General features: G+C 38.1%; 1 protein-coding gene across 1 annotated transcript in view; it reads right to left on the bottom strand.

Annotated features, from left to right (window-relative positions):
• Positions 1–1,183: 1,183 nt before the first annotated feature.
• The window catches only part of NSMAF (neutral sphingomyelinase activation associated factor), a 43,218-nt gene continuing 26,874 nt past the window's right edge, over positions 1,184–17,527 (bottom strand). Inside the window, exons 14-31 of the mRNA XM_048939912.1 lie at positions 17,377–17,456; positions 16,052–16,142; positions 15,896–15,959; positions 15,727–15,778; positions 13,892–14,012; positions 13,497–13,628; positions 11,801–11,843; positions 11,273–11,430; positions 9,977–10,085; positions 9,115–9,173; positions 8,392–8,459; positions 6,879–6,946; positions 6,516–6,639; positions 5,908–5,991; positions 4,715–4,865; positions 4,173–4,275; positions 3,461–3,570; positions 1,184–2,605 (exon numbers count right to left, since the gene is read on the bottom strand). Coding sequence (XP_048795869.1) covers positions 2,511–2,605; positions 3,461–3,570; positions 4,173–4,275; positions 4,715–4,865; positions 5,908–5,991; positions 6,516–6,639; positions 6,879–6,946; positions 8,392–8,459; positions 9,115–9,173; positions 9,977–10,085; positions 11,273–11,430; positions 11,801–11,843; positions 13,497–13,628; positions 13,892–14,012; positions 15,727–15,778; positions 15,896–15,959; positions 16,052–16,142; positions 17,377–17,456 — 1,712 coding nt within the window. The 3' untranslated portion in view covers positions 1,184–2,510. The remainder of the gene's footprint in view (positions 2,606–3,460; positions 3,571–4,172; positions 4,276–4,714; positions 4,866–5,907; positions 5,992–6,515; positions 6,640–6,878; positions 6,947–8,391; positions 8,460–9,114; positions 9,174–9,976; positions 10,086–11,272; positions 11,431–11,800; positions 11,844–13,496; positions 13,629–13,891; positions 14,013–15,726; positions 15,779–15,895; positions 15,960–16,051; positions 16,143–17,376; positions 17,457–17,527) is intronic.

Here is a 17,527-nt window from a genome sequence, read left to right as displayed (position 1 = left end):
CTGCTACTAAATAGTGGTGATTGTCTTTACATATTTTTTCTTTTTTTTTTAAATTTTTCCCTTAATAAGACAACCAACATGAATCTGTCTTTTCCCCTTCCTTTCCAATCCATCCTGCTCTGTGGCAGGTGACAAACTCGATGGGGACACCAGCTGATGGGTGGTGTGGCCTGCAAGTTTAGGTCATAGGCATAGGTTCAACTGAGTCTTTAAGTGTTCTGAAGTTAAATGCCAAGTTTAGCAATTTGTTTCCCTTGTCATGCTCTGTTGCAGGCACTAACTGTGTAAACATTAGTCCTTTAGGTACCTTATTTGCTTGCTTGTTCATTTAACTGAAGGGAATATTTCAAAAGGGGAATGCAAAACACTTAAAGAAAGCAGACAGTGGATAGCTACAGGCTATGGGGTCACTGTATTAGCACACACAGGTAGCTGTGGGTTTTCCCAGTTGCAGAAGAGATGCTAATATGCTACTGCAGTGGCAGTGAAATTCATTCTGGAGCCTCTTTAATTGAATTGTTCAGTTAGTAATGATCAGGCTGACTGTGACTGGGGTGACCTCTTAGTGGCACTGATTAATAATGTAACACAGTGTGTTATGATTCAGCCTTATGGGGGTAGGACCTGTGACTTTTAGCAGTGATCTTGAGGTTCCCAAGAAAGCCCTGGAACCTAAGATGGTGCGTAAGTGAATACATCTGTTCCTTTGTGTCTCTTTAGAGAGATGAAAACAAATTATAACAGCAGCCCTGGAGATCCGTAGAAAAACCCTTAATATGCTGTGTAGAGGGCCCTTTAGGGACAAAGCTTGAATAAGAGAAGGGTGTGAAAAGTGGGAGGCTAGTAGTAGTCAAGAAGTTCTTTTGTGCTTCTTCAGGCATGCCAGAGTGCAACTCTAAGCTGCCCAACTGGAGAGTAGCAGGAATAGAGCAGAAGAGCATTATTACCTTGTGAAACAAGTTACAAAAGTTTTAAACTGTAAGAGCTGGGTGCAGAAAACCCAGTGAACCAGGGAAGAGAGAGAATGGAGGTAAACGAGCAAAGACAGGCACAACTCAAGCAAAGCTTTTAACAGGCTCTGCAATTCATTGTGACCTTGCTCAGTGCTTTGTAGAATTTGGGTTTCTCTGCCTTTTTGGCTACATGTAGCTGTATTGAGGAAATAAAATGAAAAAACAGCAAGCAACAGCCAAACATTTTAAGGCAAGGTTAAGCAAATCTGGTAACAGCAGGTACAGTATATGGCTTATCAGTTATATACTGAAGGCACATGTAGCAAAAGCTTCATGCAGCTGAAGCAAGCTTAAATTATGTTGTAATACAAAAGGAGGAAATTAATCATAGAACAATTGTAATAATTCCAAGGAAACAGCTGCCCCCTGAAACCTTTGAAACCCAGGCAGTATGGCTAGAAACAGACTCAAAGGAGTGATGGAAATTCCAGGGATGCATCCTGAACACACTGACAAGGCAGTTTAACATCAGCAGTAAAGAACACCATTAAAAAATATTCCTCTTGAGGGAACAGAACCACAGGTGGCTCTTACTGTAATATGCCCCTAAGGGCTGGTATTTGAAGTCTTTAACCTCAGAGTAGCCCCTTGCAGGGAAGTGTATTCTGAAGTCCTACAGAGAAAAATAAGCCCAGTACAGCACCACTTTACCCCTGGGTTGCAGTAGTAAGGGCTCACATAAACCCCCAAGTTATACCTGTACTCAAGAATCTTTGGTATGAAACTTGAATGCTGTACTAGAGCTGAAGGAAACTGAGAAGGCCAAATAAAACAAGGTGAGGAAGACAAAGTAACAGAACAGATACAAGGCATTAAAAAGAAAAGATATTACAAGACCTTAGTATTAGGGGAAAGACTGATATATGCATAATATGTCAATATCAAACTTCTCCACAGTAAGGGCTCATGATTATCCTTGGTTCCCTTTCAGACTGATGTGTGAAGGCTGTAGTTTTCAGTGTGTTGTTTGTTCAATAATAGGAAAAAAAAACCACCTCTGCCTTTGCAGGTAGCTACAGTTGGAGACTACATAGTAAAGCAGACTGACCCCTGCTCAGACCAACTTACTGCCTAAGCTGTAAGTGTTCAAAGCAGTGTTTACCATCATATGCATCTTTGGTAGGAAGGAAGATGTACATCCATTGTCATGTTGCAAGTATCTTAAATCTTTTAAAGAATGCAACTGTTGCTTCTTTAGAAATGGTTCAGACAACACACTACAACAGTAACTACCAGTTAGGAGCTCTTCAGTTACAGAAAAATAGGTCTTTAATGTTATCTCACATTATTAGACAAAGCATTTTTGGTAGTTTATGAAAACCCAATACATACATTATTGAAGTTAAGAGCTCTCAGTGAAGTCACCAGAAAGCTGTGGTTGAGCAAAGCTTCTTTTCTGGTTGAACTTCAGTAACCATCATTGCACACAGTCAAGTTCCTTTAAAAGGTTTGGTTTAAAATGAAAAAGTTCATTTAAACAGCTGGAGGGAAAGGCACTTAGTATTGCAGTTTCCAGAATATAATTTGTTTGTCTTCCCCTCCAGTAATAACACTGTTGCACTGTTCATTCATCCACATGGAGGTTACAGCACCTGGAGGAAAAGAAATAAAAGAAATCAAACCAGACCCAAGTAGAAGTCAAGAGAATGGAACGTATTTAAGTCAGTTTAGGATCATCAATCAGTATCTTGCATTACACTGACAGTACATGCAGTACTGTAAGAAGAGCCACCTTGTATCCTGTTAACCTTCGTGACCTCTTGGTACACTGCCTCAGCCACTTGGGGAAGAAGAGGCGAACTCTAAGTTGACATGTACAATATAGATCACAGTAGCATAAGGATTCACTGGGAAAGGGGACAGGCTTGTCTAGAAAGTCTTTCGCTTTGCCCTTTGGGCTTTTTGTATTGTAAGTATGTAGCCTAGCAGCTCACTTTTAAAGATTCTCCTGGCTACAGACTGATCTCTGTACAGCTCAAATTCCAGAGCTTCAGTTACCATTAGGGGGAAGTTTGAAACAACTATTCATGAAAGCAGCCATAAAAGCAAACTAAGTAAAAGTAAAAAAAGTAAAAGCTTATTCCTCCCTTCTTGCAGTTGAGTTGCTAGCATACTGAAGACAAGGCAGGTACATATGAGATGTCTACAAACACCCATCCAAAATAACTTTATCACAGTCTGTCTAGGCTGTGAGTCTAACAATTAACTTTGCTAATTAGAAAACACCAATGCATCTGCCTCTCTTCATTCTTGCAATAACACTGGAAGAGTACTGCTGTTTATACTTCCTAGGAGGTTCAGGTGTTACCTGGGACAGAAGAAAGAGGTACGTGTAATATCATGAGCCACTGAGTGGAGCAAATGATTCTCAAAATTGGTCAATACTAACACAGACAGAAAATAGGAAGCTTCCAGGTAATTTGAGAACAAGAACAGCTTAGGCATACCTGCATGTCCTTTGATTCTTTCAGTAACTTTTCCATTAAGGAGATCCCAAGTCAGTAATTCACCAGACTGACTTCCTGACAAGACAGTATTTCCATCCCATCTGAAGCACCTGCAAAGTAACTGTTCATTAGTACACTTAACTTTTGTATACAAGCTGAGCAATTTCAGACTAAGATAGAACAAATTGGAAAGGCTACTGCCAGTTTCCTACTTCAATCTTCATCTGTTTACATGACACAGCATTGTATACGTTTTAGTTGGTGAAAAAAAAAAATAGAAGTATTAACTGACTGCTCTTTATCTTTCAAAAGCCAATCTCTTCTTAGTTTACACAGAAAAGGAGCTTTGGAAAATAAAGTTTATTGACAAGTGATGCAAGTAAGAGAACTGGCCACTTGCTGAAAACATCAGTTCTGGAATAGCTGGTTGGTGCTACAGCTAAGCAGCTCTTCTTAAACACCATCTTTAACTTGTATAAAGAATAGAATTACTTCCTTAAATAGTTGTTTCTTTTATCCCTTTTTGAAAAGCTTGCCTGGAAAGCATGCAAAAGCCTTTGCACTTAAGTGCAAATTAAGTATTTTGTATCCAGTACCTTCACTGTTATCACACTTTTCTTTTTGCTCTGGCAAAAAGAAACGCATTGAGCATCTACATTTAACTAAGCTGGCCATGCAACTTCATAATCCATATGGATGTTCTCAGGATTACCTTTGTGGCTCATCAGCAGTCACAGAAGATATAAGCATTCCAGTCTGTACGTCTATTACCTTAAAACAACAGTCTTCTCCCGCACTGAGTAGATGTCTGCCGTCTACACAAGAGAGCAAACCATGACAACAAACAAAAGGAGCATGTTTAGATACGCAGTCCCAGTTATCATCACAGTCTGCAGTATGGCATGTTGGCTGTGATAGGCCTGACCTACTTACTTAGAGAAAATGTACTTCACATTGTCTGCAAGCATACAATGATAAACACTGGTCTACAATCTAGACTACTGGTTTACAGGTTGTTATGGCCTTGCATCAATTAAAGATTTCTTTAAAGCAGAGAAGCATGTCATAGAATCAGAATGACTGAATTGGAAGGGACCTTTTAAGATTATCTAGTTCCAACTACCCTGCTGCAGGCAAGGATACCTTCTGGTAGATCCCACCATTCCCCTTAGACTAGTAATTTCAATAACAGAGTGTATTACATGTAATCAGGAAACTCCCAGACTTATATGTTAAAACTGAAATCCAACATACCGGGACTAAAAGCAGCATCAAACACAGTACCAGAATGACAAGGCAACTGGTGTAACGCTGTTGCTGTGGTAACATCCCAAACACTAATGGTACCCTCTTTGGTTCCAGATGCTAGTATAGTGTTTGAAGCGGTAAGGTCGATCGTATTTACCTAGGAAGTTAAACATCCCATGATTTTCCTGTTCTTCCATGTAAGCTGTCTCAAAACAAGTTTTAAATATACACAAAAAAGTCCATCAGCCGTTCAGATGCCATTTCATTGTCAACAGATTTTGAATTTAATTCTGCAACATCTTTAAGCACAGTTATTACTGAGAAAATGTAAAAGGCAGCTCCCTTTAAAATATCTGAAGAAAAACATATTTTAAAGTACTTCTTTGTAGAAGAGGAAACACAAAGTGACATTTCCTACTACTTTTAGTACTCATATTCTCAACATAAATGCAAAATTTTACCCTTTATCAGAAAGAACCAATGGCTAGAAATTTCTTTTAAAAATACCCTTGGACACCATTCTTCATTGTTACAAGAGTAACATTAGATGCTATAAGAAAAAGTGCACAGTTACATGTGATTAACTGCAAGAGTGTGATTATACATTTACTGCGAAATTCAGCAATGTGTTTTGGAGTATGTTTAAAAAAAAAAAACAAAACAGCAGTAACTCAATTCTTTTTATTTGTTTGCCTTTGGAAGAGTTTCATTAGGAAGCACTAACAATGAAAATACTGAAAAAAAATCCTCACTCTTGAGTTTTCAAAAAGCAAAAGCAAAGAAGGAAACTAACGAAAACCAACTCCCTCTCTGCTGTCCACCTCCCCCAACCTTGAACTTTGTGCAAACAAGCTGACCAAAGCAAATAAGAATAAATGAACAAGTAAACAAAATAAAAACCACAAAGCAGAACTCTTCCTACTGTCGCTTTCTTCCTTAAAAGCAGACTTGTCAGCAAAGGAAGCAGGGGATGCTGGAGAGCAGCACGCTCATCTTAGGCAAAGTTATGCCAACAAAAGCCAACGAGACAAAGCAACTCACCGCCCCAGAAACACCCAAGCCCCAAAAGAGAAAAAACGCACAGCAAAAGGAAACATCACCCCAGACAATCCTCATACTTTAGTTGTTTGTTAAACTGAGAGTTGAGATCACGTGATACAATCTCAAATCTGGTACTGCACCTCTGTCAGCATACTTACACTAACATCGTGCTCTAACTCCGCAAGCAATTCAAAACAGTTTCTTTTATTGCTCGATGTCTCTCCAGGTACGCATTTCCACACCTACAACACAGACATTAAAGTTTGTTCAAAGCAGCATTAGTAAAATTGGATGAGTTTCTCCATTGCTTAATGCTCACATTACAAGTGCTGCTTGTGTAACTGCAGGCCTCATCTGTGTGGCAAAACAGCAACTGGCACCTTAAACTGCTTACATTAAGCAGAGCAACACCTTAAACATGACTGTGCTGATTCCCAGTAGGTTACCAAAGTGCTGTATATCACACCAATGAATGGGTACTTGCCACAAGGCTTTGGGAAATTCTTTCCTATCTCTAACTTCCAAATTATTTTTATTAAAGTAACACTCCAGCTTTGAAACACAGTTGAGGCAAGGCTAACAAAAGATAAACTACTTGTACTTATTCTATTATACTATTTGTAGTGACTTGCAAATATTATATAAAATTATTCATGTATTTATTACTAGAATATAACAGACACATCCACTCCAATGCATGCCTCTGGCCAAATATTAACTGCTAGCAATAAATAGCTACTGAAGTATTACAAACTTGTCTACAAACCTTTACAGTGGAATCCCAAGATGCAGAATATAAACACCCTTCTCGCCAACAAATCTTGCTGACAGCATCATCGTGTCCCATTAAGATGTCCTGCCGTCTTCCAAATGCAATTGAATAAAAATATCTAACAGGAAGAGATCATGAAAGTGTTACACCTTCAGGTAACATAAACAGTTTTCTCTGAATTGATGAAAATAACTTTTTTTTCCTACAGTTTTTAACAGGAACCAGACTAAAAAAAAAAAAACAAATGTAGAAGTACAGATACTGCATTTTATCAGTGATTCTGTATCTATAGCCATAATTATAACTACCAAGGTACTCAATATAATTCAGCAGAGTCAGCAGGAAGTAAATACTCACATATTATTGTCCCATGAAGAACTTATGACAGTGGTATCTCCTGGCAAGATGATACAAGATGACAAAGCCTGTAGAAGAAAAGGAAAAACAAAGCAGTGTTCTATTTCTGACCCCCAAAGAGAAATACATTAACGTGGTTCTGGAGAACAAGGAGCATAGTAATCTTTTCTGTGTGCAGCATTCCGGTGTTGCATGAACGTTAATTAAGAAAAACCTTACGAAAAACTCACTAAGTACAAAGTTAACTCCAAAGTTGGGAAACACAGGCACAGCCAATTGAATCTCCTTTTTTCAAGTACTTCATGTATGTTGCATGTGATTCCACACTCAGGAGAAACCGAGCCAGCTTTTCATCTCTGTCAATTCTATATGAAAACAGAAACCTGAAAAAACAGGTTTTCTTCCATGTTTTCCCCTCTCCCCCCCCACGACAGCAACTCTGCTCTGCTCTTTCAAGCAATGGATGTAGCCATGTAATTTCTATTATTCTCAGCAACAAAAAAAAAAACAAAACAAAACACCACAACAGTGCAATGCTCCTGTAAATATCATTAGAAAAATGAACAGTAATCTGTTCTTAAAAACATTCTAGCAGGCAGGTAGAATGCAAAGAGATTATAGCTTCTGGCCTTGCTGCAACACATCAACACTGAAACTACCAAGGGGGCAGGAGAGAGTGAAGAGGAAGAGAACAGAAGGGTACACAACCTCCTCACTAGAGACTAACTTGGACTAGGATTAAGTGAAGGGCTCCCTTTTTACAGCATCAAGAGGAGCATACCACGGCAGGCAGCAGTATCTTGATCTTACAGCTTCTTTGGGAATGTGCTAGAGTATACTATGGCTTTTATCTGGGCAACATATCTGCTTTCCCTTTCCCCTAGAGAGGAGGGTACAGAGGAGTGTTAATGCACCCTACTATCTTGTCTCAGTAAATGACTCAGAAAGTGACCCAGCTCAGGCCCCAGAGCTCAAGCACAGAAAATAAAACACAGAATCCCTTTCAAAGTTCTGTTTGAGAAGCACGTTGTTCAGAGGTTGCTGAGATTATCGCTCATGAAGCAAGGACTGCTAAAATTCACACGGCTAAGATTCCACTCCCTGTCCTTTGCATTCTTCAGCTGACTGACTGACAGACTCCAAACACTTTGAGTATGACTTGAACATGGGTACAATTCAAGCTTTGTTTCTGGGCTTGAACAACAATTCAAAGTTGTTTGGAAAGATTTGTCTGCTCATGCCAGTGTATCTTAGTCTACCACAAGACCTTCTCTATACAGCAGAAAACTCAGAACATTATTAACACAGAAGAGAAACATTTAATGCTGCCTTGCTGCGTTCAAAGAATGTGTTCTCTCCCTGGAGACCTGAAAAGCAATCTCAATTCATTCTGCTAAATTATCCACATATCATATAACTGAGGAGAAGAACACACTGAGCTACACTAAGAGACGTTTCTATCAGTAGCTTTCAAAAGATTCCTAATGATGTTTTTATTTTGACAGCAACTTACCATGTTTGAAAAGGACACACTTCTTTGGAGTGTTTTGGATTCTTTGGAAAACATCTTCAGAGTTGAGTCTAAGTATAAAGAACAATACTACATGACTGTATGACTGTAAAATGACTGGTTTATATTACAGAAGATAAAAATTTTGTATCTGTTTGAAGATTCATATATTTAGTTATAAAAATCAGGTATGTTTTTTTCAGTCTTTGAATTAATAATCTAAGGAGATAAATTAACACCTTCACAAGCCCACATGTAGACAGCATTGAAATCCACGGACAACTTAAAAAAATATAAAATAAAAAAAATATATCATACTTAAGCTATTTAATTACAGGAAATATCTATTTGGCTTCATTAATTTCTATAATAGGTGTCTTGGAAACGTCAAAAACCAAAAGCAAACAGAAGTACTGACATACTGTTTGAAAACTTCAGTATTTGTAAGAAGCAATAGGGCAGAAAGTGAAAATGAGCATCTTGCATTTGGCAGAACACTGGGGCCATGTTCCTTTAAAAACCCAAACAAATGAGAACTCATGGATTCTGGAAGAAATACCCTTGAACACTGCCTCAATTTTGCTTCCAGTGAAGGTATTCTAGGGATTTAATCTTCACATTTGAAAGTTGCGTGCTCTTTTGTTCACAAAACATCACTTGGTGTTATAAGTTTGTATTGAAGCATTTGCACTGCAGGTTTGAGGAAATAACTGCAATAATACTCACCTTGGGATGTGGTGAAAACAGAAGACCCATTGCAGGTGACTGCTATTCCAGTAATTGCCCTGTTAATACAAATAGGCTCATCAGTGATTTCCAAAGTTTTGAAACTTACCCACAATACTGCAAATTAAATACTGCTGAAATCTGTTATTTGATTTCTATTCAAAAGTTAAGATATTCAATGAGATTAAAAATACTGCAGTGGTGAGCAACATGCCCACATACTCAAATATACCTGACTATCATCAGTACAGGTTCCCTATATTGTTCTGCAAGGACTTCAACCTTGCTGGAAAGGACATGCCCACGTGAAAGGATTAATGGTTTCCCATTCAATCTTCCCAATGTGGGATTAGCTGGGCTTTGTCAAAGTTCACCTGAAATTGGGCTGCTTGGTGCACGGCTCCCTAGGAACCCATCAGAACACCAGTGTGGTGCCTGGATTACCTTACTGCCCACGGCTGGAGACATTACAGACTCCTCATAAGGAAGCAGCTCTGGGTTGTGCAGTTGCTGAACTTTCAATTGGCTTAAACTTTCAAATTAAATGGTATGAAGAAATAAGTGGAAATGCTTATCTAGCTGCTGCTATCACAGTTTTGGCAAATGGGTATTAATGTCTGCTTCTAAAATGTGAATGAACTTGCTTTAGATCTGTCTAAGGAATAAAATTAAGCTCATAACTGCCTTTTCTAGATTGGTAATTCATCACAGACTAAAAAACAAACAAAACCAACCCAGCTATCTCAAAAAAGAAGAGAAAAATTACCATAAGCCCTAACCCACCATTCAAATAGACTTGCAGATACTCCTATCCCCAGTTAAATGGAACAACTGTGACTGAAGAGTGAAGAGCAGTACCTACTCTTTGTGAATTTTATATTGTTCATCTTGTCTTAGTTTAGAAATGTTGTTCCAAGCAAGTGTAATGCTTTCTTCTGTCAAATCTTCAAATGATTCTTCATTTGGAGATACTGCAATAAAATGCCACAACAGAATTTTACTATGGACAGAAATCAGAAAGATAAACTTCAAGAAGTAGGTGAAGGTACAAACACAAAGTACAGAAATCATGCAGAGCTCCAGGAATATAAATTTTTGGTTACTGTAGACATTGAAATGTCAAGAGTTTCCCAAATGGAAAAGTGCAATCAAAGCCACCTACCTATTATTCTTTCACATTCGATTAAATGTCCTAAGTTTATTTTCTGCAGCGTCTCAGAAGTTAAGGGATAAAGAAGTGGAAACACACTAAATATAAATTATCATAAAAAGCCTAAATCTGACAGGAATTATGTGGCCTACTACCAGAACCATTTAAGATGCATGGCCATTATTACAGCCATACACAACTGGTATAGTTGCAGGTTACCAAGTAAGTAGTAGCCATCTTTGCTTCTCTATGTAAAAATGAAAGCCATCAAAAGGTCAGCAAATCAAGGACAATCTACCAAGAGACTGAATGTCTCCCCATTCAATAGACAGCCTGGAGATTCAGTCCAGTTTACAGTAGACCACTGTTCATATAATGAGGGCCACAGAACCTTAGTTTCAGAAAAATGGGCAAAGTTTGACATTGTAGAGAAACATGTACTGCCATTACATATCCTTTTCTTGAAGTTATTCCACCAACTTTTTTTTCAATATATACTGTAGGGACAAAGTAATTTCTCTGCAGTTTCACTCAAGTAACAGTAGAGGGGAAAAAGACCCCAGTCTCACATGTTCATATCCAGATGCTCAGATTAAATTCTCAGTTCAAGCTTACTGCCATAAAGACAGTTCTGTTCAAGAACAGAATGAATCTCTACATTATTTAGAGTCTCTACAGAGACAGTCAAAGAAGCTGCTGTCGTATCAGTTTGATTCTGAAGTGTCACAAAAGGCCAGGGAACACAGCCCTCCTACATCTTCAAAGGCAGAGACTGAACTGGACCATAAAGCAAAGTGCAGGATCACAGCTTCGGGATGTGTGTATTTTCAGATTTGAGACTGATCTTGCCTGTTTCTCCTTTAATAGGTAAGCTCATGGATTTATTCTGACTCTGCTTATAGGGCAAGTGGCCAGGAGATGCCTGTAATGAGATCCAGTGGGAAAAGATAGAGAACTCCTCCAAATTACAAATCAGTTACATCATCAATTTATCTGTTATACACTTACCTGGAGATTCACTTATGGAAACACTGTGACTAGATGTTCTAGAGGAGCTTTTTGGCATTATCCGTTGAGGATGAGGAGTTGTAAACAACTGTTTTGGTGTCTGTCCAAACTCCAAGATTTGTGTCAGCAAAGCTACTTTCTCATTGGGGTCCATAATGCTTCAGAGAAGCAACACAGTTAGTTAGAGCAAGTTCTCTGTTTCTGTCCTGGAAGCACAAGGCTGCGCATAGAGTTACTATGGTCATCACAGAACTGATTTACAACAGGCATTCATATGACAGCTTCACAATTTCTTTTATGTATGATGGCAACGTGACCTCCAGTTAAAAATAGCAGTAATAATAATAATTAAAAAAAAATAAATCAGATAAATCAACATGAAGAAGAGTTCAAGTAACGGTCTTTGAACATCTATTAAAACTGACAGCCTGGTATCAGTTCACCAGTTATTTTTACAGCCACCATAGAATGTGAAGAGATGACGATACATTTAGCTGTTTTTACAAAAATATTCAAATTCTTAATTACCTGTTTAAATCCACTCCTCCTTCATAAGTTAATGGATGAAACACTGGAAAAATAAATATTTGTACAATATAAAAATACAATGTTTATCCTGGGCTTGAATCTAGGAGACTCGGAGGCAGTTTCCAAAGCAAGCTCCTTCATAAAGGAAGGACAGCTTATTTAATCTTCATGAAGGAGAACGTCCTCCCACCTCCCCAAAAATGCATAGCTATGTGACTAGATCTTCGGTTATTTTATAGACAGGTAACAAAATACAGCAAGAAAGATCATAAAAGCCTATTTATGCTCCAGTTCATTTGATAAAGTGGTAGTGGGTTGCAAACTTTGCTAATTACATTGGGAGCTCAGTATATGAGCACTCTGTCTCTTGATAACAAGTCATTTGTAGACATGGTCCTTTCTGTCTCTCTTATCTACTCAAGAGGGTCTTGCAGTTCATTACATTAATTTAAAAAAAAAATAAAAAATAGAAAAATCACACTGCATCAAGAGAAGCATGTTTTGCTTTAGAAGCATATCTGCACAATAACAATACAGATACCGTAACATAAATGCCACTTCTCTTTATTCAGAGTCCTGGCATATTTTACCTTACATTTATGACATCTAATCATATGGTAACTGGACCCTGCAAGCTCAAAATACAGCTAATCACAATTCAAAGGTGCATGAGGAAGCACATTCCTATCTGTGGATTTTCACATCACATCAGCTCTCTCTGGAAGTAGAAAGCAATGACTATCAAAATTAAGATTGCTTACGCATTCTTTCCCAGTAATTGTAAGTTTAAGAAAAACAAAACCTGCCTGTCTCAAATTTTCTCTTGCTTATCATCAGGGTTTCTGGAATAACCAAATTATCTTTGTCCTATACTGTGCATCTGCTAATCTTCCTTTAGTGAGAAGATGTTTCCTTATCAGGCAGTAACACAGTTAGGCTAAATATCACACTGTTAAGCAGATTGATCATTGATATTACTGTGATGTCTAGAGAACTTCAGCATACCAACATAACAAATACTGAGCAACAGCTTCTTTTATAAGAATTTATAGTAGCTACCTACAAGATCAAAACAATATGTCAAACATTTAACCTTTACTTACATAGAATAAAAAGCACACACGCTACAGAAGGACAAATCTGGTTACCCACGTACTTTTTCCTCCATTCATGCTCCTAAACAGCTGTAGCCCATTACCTCCTCCTTTTCCTTCTCAATTCACTTAAATGGGAGGGGAAGGAGGGGGATTTCTGAATTGAAATTCTCACACTACAATCACAGCACAGGGAATGTTAAATACCTGTTTGTGTGGCTGCTCCTTCAAACTCCCGTTCCTAACTGAGGCACACTACTTGAATACTACGTTGCTGTACTGCACTGTAAGTAAATAACAGCAACACTGCAGAATCATCTCAGCTACCATTTTAGAAGCATGGAATTGGTCGGGTTGGAAAAGACCTTAAAGGTCATCAAGTCCAACTGCAACCTAACCATACTACCCTGACTCATGTCCCTGAGTAAGATTTTACATCTTCAAATAAGAAGGCAATAGATTTTTCAAGTAAGGTACTACTTCAGGTAAGGAAAACCTGTATCTCCTTTAAGGATCAAGCATTTAAAGCACAGCAATAAAAGATCAAAGCCAATTTATCATCAAAGTTTTGGTTTTGTTACTTCCGTGAAATGTATACTTACCATTGCAAGCTGTAACAGCTTTGCTTCCTTTTTGTTTGCAGCCAAATACGAGGTCAATCCACTCATGAAGATGCTCTGAAACGTACTGACTTTCTAAAGCCTCTTGGCTCTTCTGAAGAAAGTCATCAGGACCTGGCAAGAGACAGGTTAATTAAAGATTTCCCACTTACTATCATTATCCCTCCCCGTTCTTACAGAAAGAACCAAACCAGAAGACCCATACTAAACTCAAAATTGCCATGAAAATTAAACACAACTACAGAATGTATCAATGCTTAAGAGTAAAAATTACTTCAGGAGGTAACTATGAGAGCTTTTGAGAGAAATATGATCCCAGGAAATAATAATGATAATCCTGAATTCACTCATAATGCCAGAAGCTGGACTACTACTACCTGATGCCCAAGGGGGAAGCTCTACATCTTCAACGGTCTTTCCACCCTGTCTTTTTCCCAAATCCAATTTCAAGCTGTTTACTAGAAAGCTAGAATCATTTTCATAAAATTCCGGAATCAACTGGTAGAAAAGAAAAAAAAAATAAGAAAGGAAAAATTTCTGAGGTCAGCTTAGCTTCAGTCATTTTAAGTAGAAGACATTCAGTAAAAACAAAGTTATTCAAGTTCACACATTAAGCCCTAAAGTTGGATAGTAATTCCTCCAAGCTTTCCTCTTTGCCAGAAGGGCAGCACTAGAAACTTCCTTGCATTACAATTTCAACTTCCAAGTATCAGGCATCCTGTCCACCACCAAGGCAATTATCCAAACTAAATTCAAGGGCTTATGTATTTTTAATATAGTACATGTAGCATGTGAATTCATAACAACAAGAGTATCTTCAGATCTCTAACTGTATAGCTGCCTTCTTATTTTTAAGACATCTAAGATTCATAACAAAAATCTAGAATGCAACTAGAATGACAGAAGTTTGAGAATTTAGATCAGTTATTTAAAGACCAACAAAGCTAACCAATCTTACTTCTTCCATTATATATTTTTAAAAATTAATTATCATTAATCACTTCAATAAAAAGCATTTAACATCACCCACCAGTTGGCAGTTAATCATTCAACATATTCTACGAGGTACTGGTTTTATAAAGCTCAAAAAAACCAAGTTAAAATGTCTATTTTTTAATATCCCAAATATACTGTTACCATAGAATAACTTGGGTCCAAAGAGACCTTGGGGCCCACCTAGTTCCAAGACCCCCACTGTGACAGCAGTGCTGCCAGCCACTAAATCACATCACCCAGGGCCCCATCCAACCTGGCCATGAACACCCACAGGGATGGGGCAATCACAACTTCTCTGGGCAATCTGTTTCAGTCCTCACCATCCTCTGAAGAATTTCCTCATGATATCCACATCTTCCCTGTTCTAGTTTTAAACCATTCTGCCTTGTTCTACTGCTATTAGACTGTGCAAAAAGTCAGCCTCCCTCCTTCTTATAAGTTCCCTTTAAATAATGGAAGGCTGCAACAAGGTCTTCTCCAAACTGGGCTTCCTCAACCTTTCTTCAAAAGAGGGGTGCTCCAGCCTTCCAAATATCTTCACAGCTCTTCTTTGGACCCACATCTGTCTTGTACTGGGGGACCCAGGCCTGGACACAGCACCCCAAATAGGGCCTTACAAGGTCATAGCAGAGCAGGACAGTTATCTCTCTTGCCCTGTTGACCATCTCTATATTGATGCTGCCCAGGATACAGTTGGCCTTCTGAGCTGCAAGCACATAATACTGATTCATTCTCAAGTCCTTCTCCACAGAGCTGCTCTCAAAAGTTCACACAGATATCTAAGATTACCCTAACCCAAACACAACACCTTGCACTTGATAACCTTGAATCTCATGAGGTTCCCTCGGACCCACTTCCCAAGCTTGTCCATGTCCCTTCAGATGGCCTCCCTTCCTTCTACCACCTGCACCATCCTCCTTAACCTTATAACGCAGCCAAATCCTAGAGAGACTCCAGTAGATGAACACAATACCTACAATTGTACATTTTCCCCCTTATCCCTGTAACATTCATAATGACACTTCTGTCAAATGAAAAGATAGAAAGGCATAAAAGGAATCACACAATTACAGAGAAAAAACTTCAAAACATGAAAGGATACATAAAATGCCATCAATAGCTGAGATAAAACATAAATGAATTAAGATCAACAGGAGACATCTGAGAAAAAGTTCTGCACAAGTGCTTAGACTTGAGTTATTTTCTGGCCATTTACCTCTTTGAAATCTGTTGCGCCATCCAAACAGTTTTTCCAGGTTTCTGCAACACTAGACAACATATCAATTACACATTTTAAAATGTTTTCTAACATTTTCTAATGCTTTGCACTCCCTTGATGCCCATTTTAAAATGACAACTTACATACAGACAAAATGTAAACAAACCTGTTGAACATTCTGTCAGCATGATCAAACTTTCCATTCTGCAGACAGAGCATGTATTCTGGAGCTAGAGAGAAATAAAAAGTCATCATCTTCCTTCAAACCTTGCCTGCTTCTGAGGCAAATGTCTGAACAGAGAACACATAAAAGCAATCTTACCAACTCTAACAAGATAAAACAAAACATAACCCGGGGATGAATAGTGGCTCCCATACATGAACTTAGGTTCTGGCATTTCCTCATAACGTGTCTACAACATAAGGAAGAGAGGTCTGTTTAGTATCAGTGCTCCTGCTTGCTTTCATGATTTTACTCACCATCTCTATAGATTTATTTAAGAAGGGGAGAGATGAGAGCCACCCATTACATTTCTTTTTCCCAAAGACAAAACACATTTTAAGCACTAATAAGCATGCAGATTTAATAAGGTCAGTAAATCAGTAACGCACAAATGTTCTTATAACTTATCATCCAGAATTATCAGGTCTTCAGCTTTCTCATTCTCTTACTTTCCACACACTAAGGCAGTGATATAACTTCAAAGTAGCATGAACACAGCCCTCCCTTCTTTGCCTTTCATGTGCACTTTTCTAAGGTTATGGAAGAACACATTGATTGAACTCAACCTGGCACGTTCCTTCACGACTTAACTTTTCCCAGGTTATCCCTAAAACCTACTGTACTCTAAATAAGTGCAGTAAGCATGAGATGGCTAGCAGTTTGAGGAAACAGCCTAATCTTAGAAAGAAATCTTTATTTACTGTTACTGAAAATGAAATAGTGATCATACTTGTACTCTCCAGAATCTTAAGAATTGTAAATGATTTGGGAATAGCTACCTTACCATGGCAGAAGATTATGTTATATGACGAATTGAAAGCAAAGAAATTGAGGACCTTCTAACTCTAGTGGTATATTTGACTGCTTATAAAAAAGAGTGTCTGCTTATTTTAAGAAATGGAAGAAATTTATTCACTATTATCTGCGTGTGGAATCTTCATGATACTCCAATCTCCATGAATCTGTATTTCCTCCCTTTGAAGCACTCTCACTCAAACTCTGCATTTTTCTAAAACAGAAATACTTTGCATTGCTACTACTTTGCCATATTTTACATTATGCTTTTTTTAATCTTTTGCTCTTAAAGCTTCATATTTCCAGTTATATGACTTGGCAGTTTATAACTACTATAAAAAACAACCAACCAGCTACGCAGAACATTTAAAGGTACAACACACAGGAATGGTACTAAGAGAGATAAACTAGATTTGAACAATTTGAAATTTTTCACTTGTAAAATTGGTGCTGAAAAATATTAACCTGAAAACAATTGTGATGAAGTTTTATAGGCAAGTTTGTTTCTGATAAGGTTAAGAGATTGTTGACAGATCAGCATACTTAAAGGTTGCTTGACAAAGCTGCTTTTATTGCTAACACGCACAAGGCCAAAAGTGTACTATAGATAAAGTTCAAGATAGACATACCAATAATCTCTCCAGTCTCTCTTTATTCAGGGCACCAATCGGTTTACTGAGGTCACGGAATGTTTCAGGTTTTGTCAGATCTGAAAAAACAGACCATGAATCGTTCCTGCCACAAAGGAATACGTTCTGATCAATACTAAAAACTGAAAAA

This window comes from Lagopus muta, chromosome 3 (assembly GCF_023343835.1).
Source record: "Lagopus muta isolate bLagMut1 chromosome 3, bLagMut1 primary, whole genome shotgun sequence".
In the NCBI taxonomy this organism is placed as follows: Eukaryota; Metazoa; Chordata; class Aves; order Galliformes; family Phasianidae; genus Lagopus; species Lagopus muta.
This window is presented reverse-complemented; position numbering and strand designations above follow the sequence as displayed.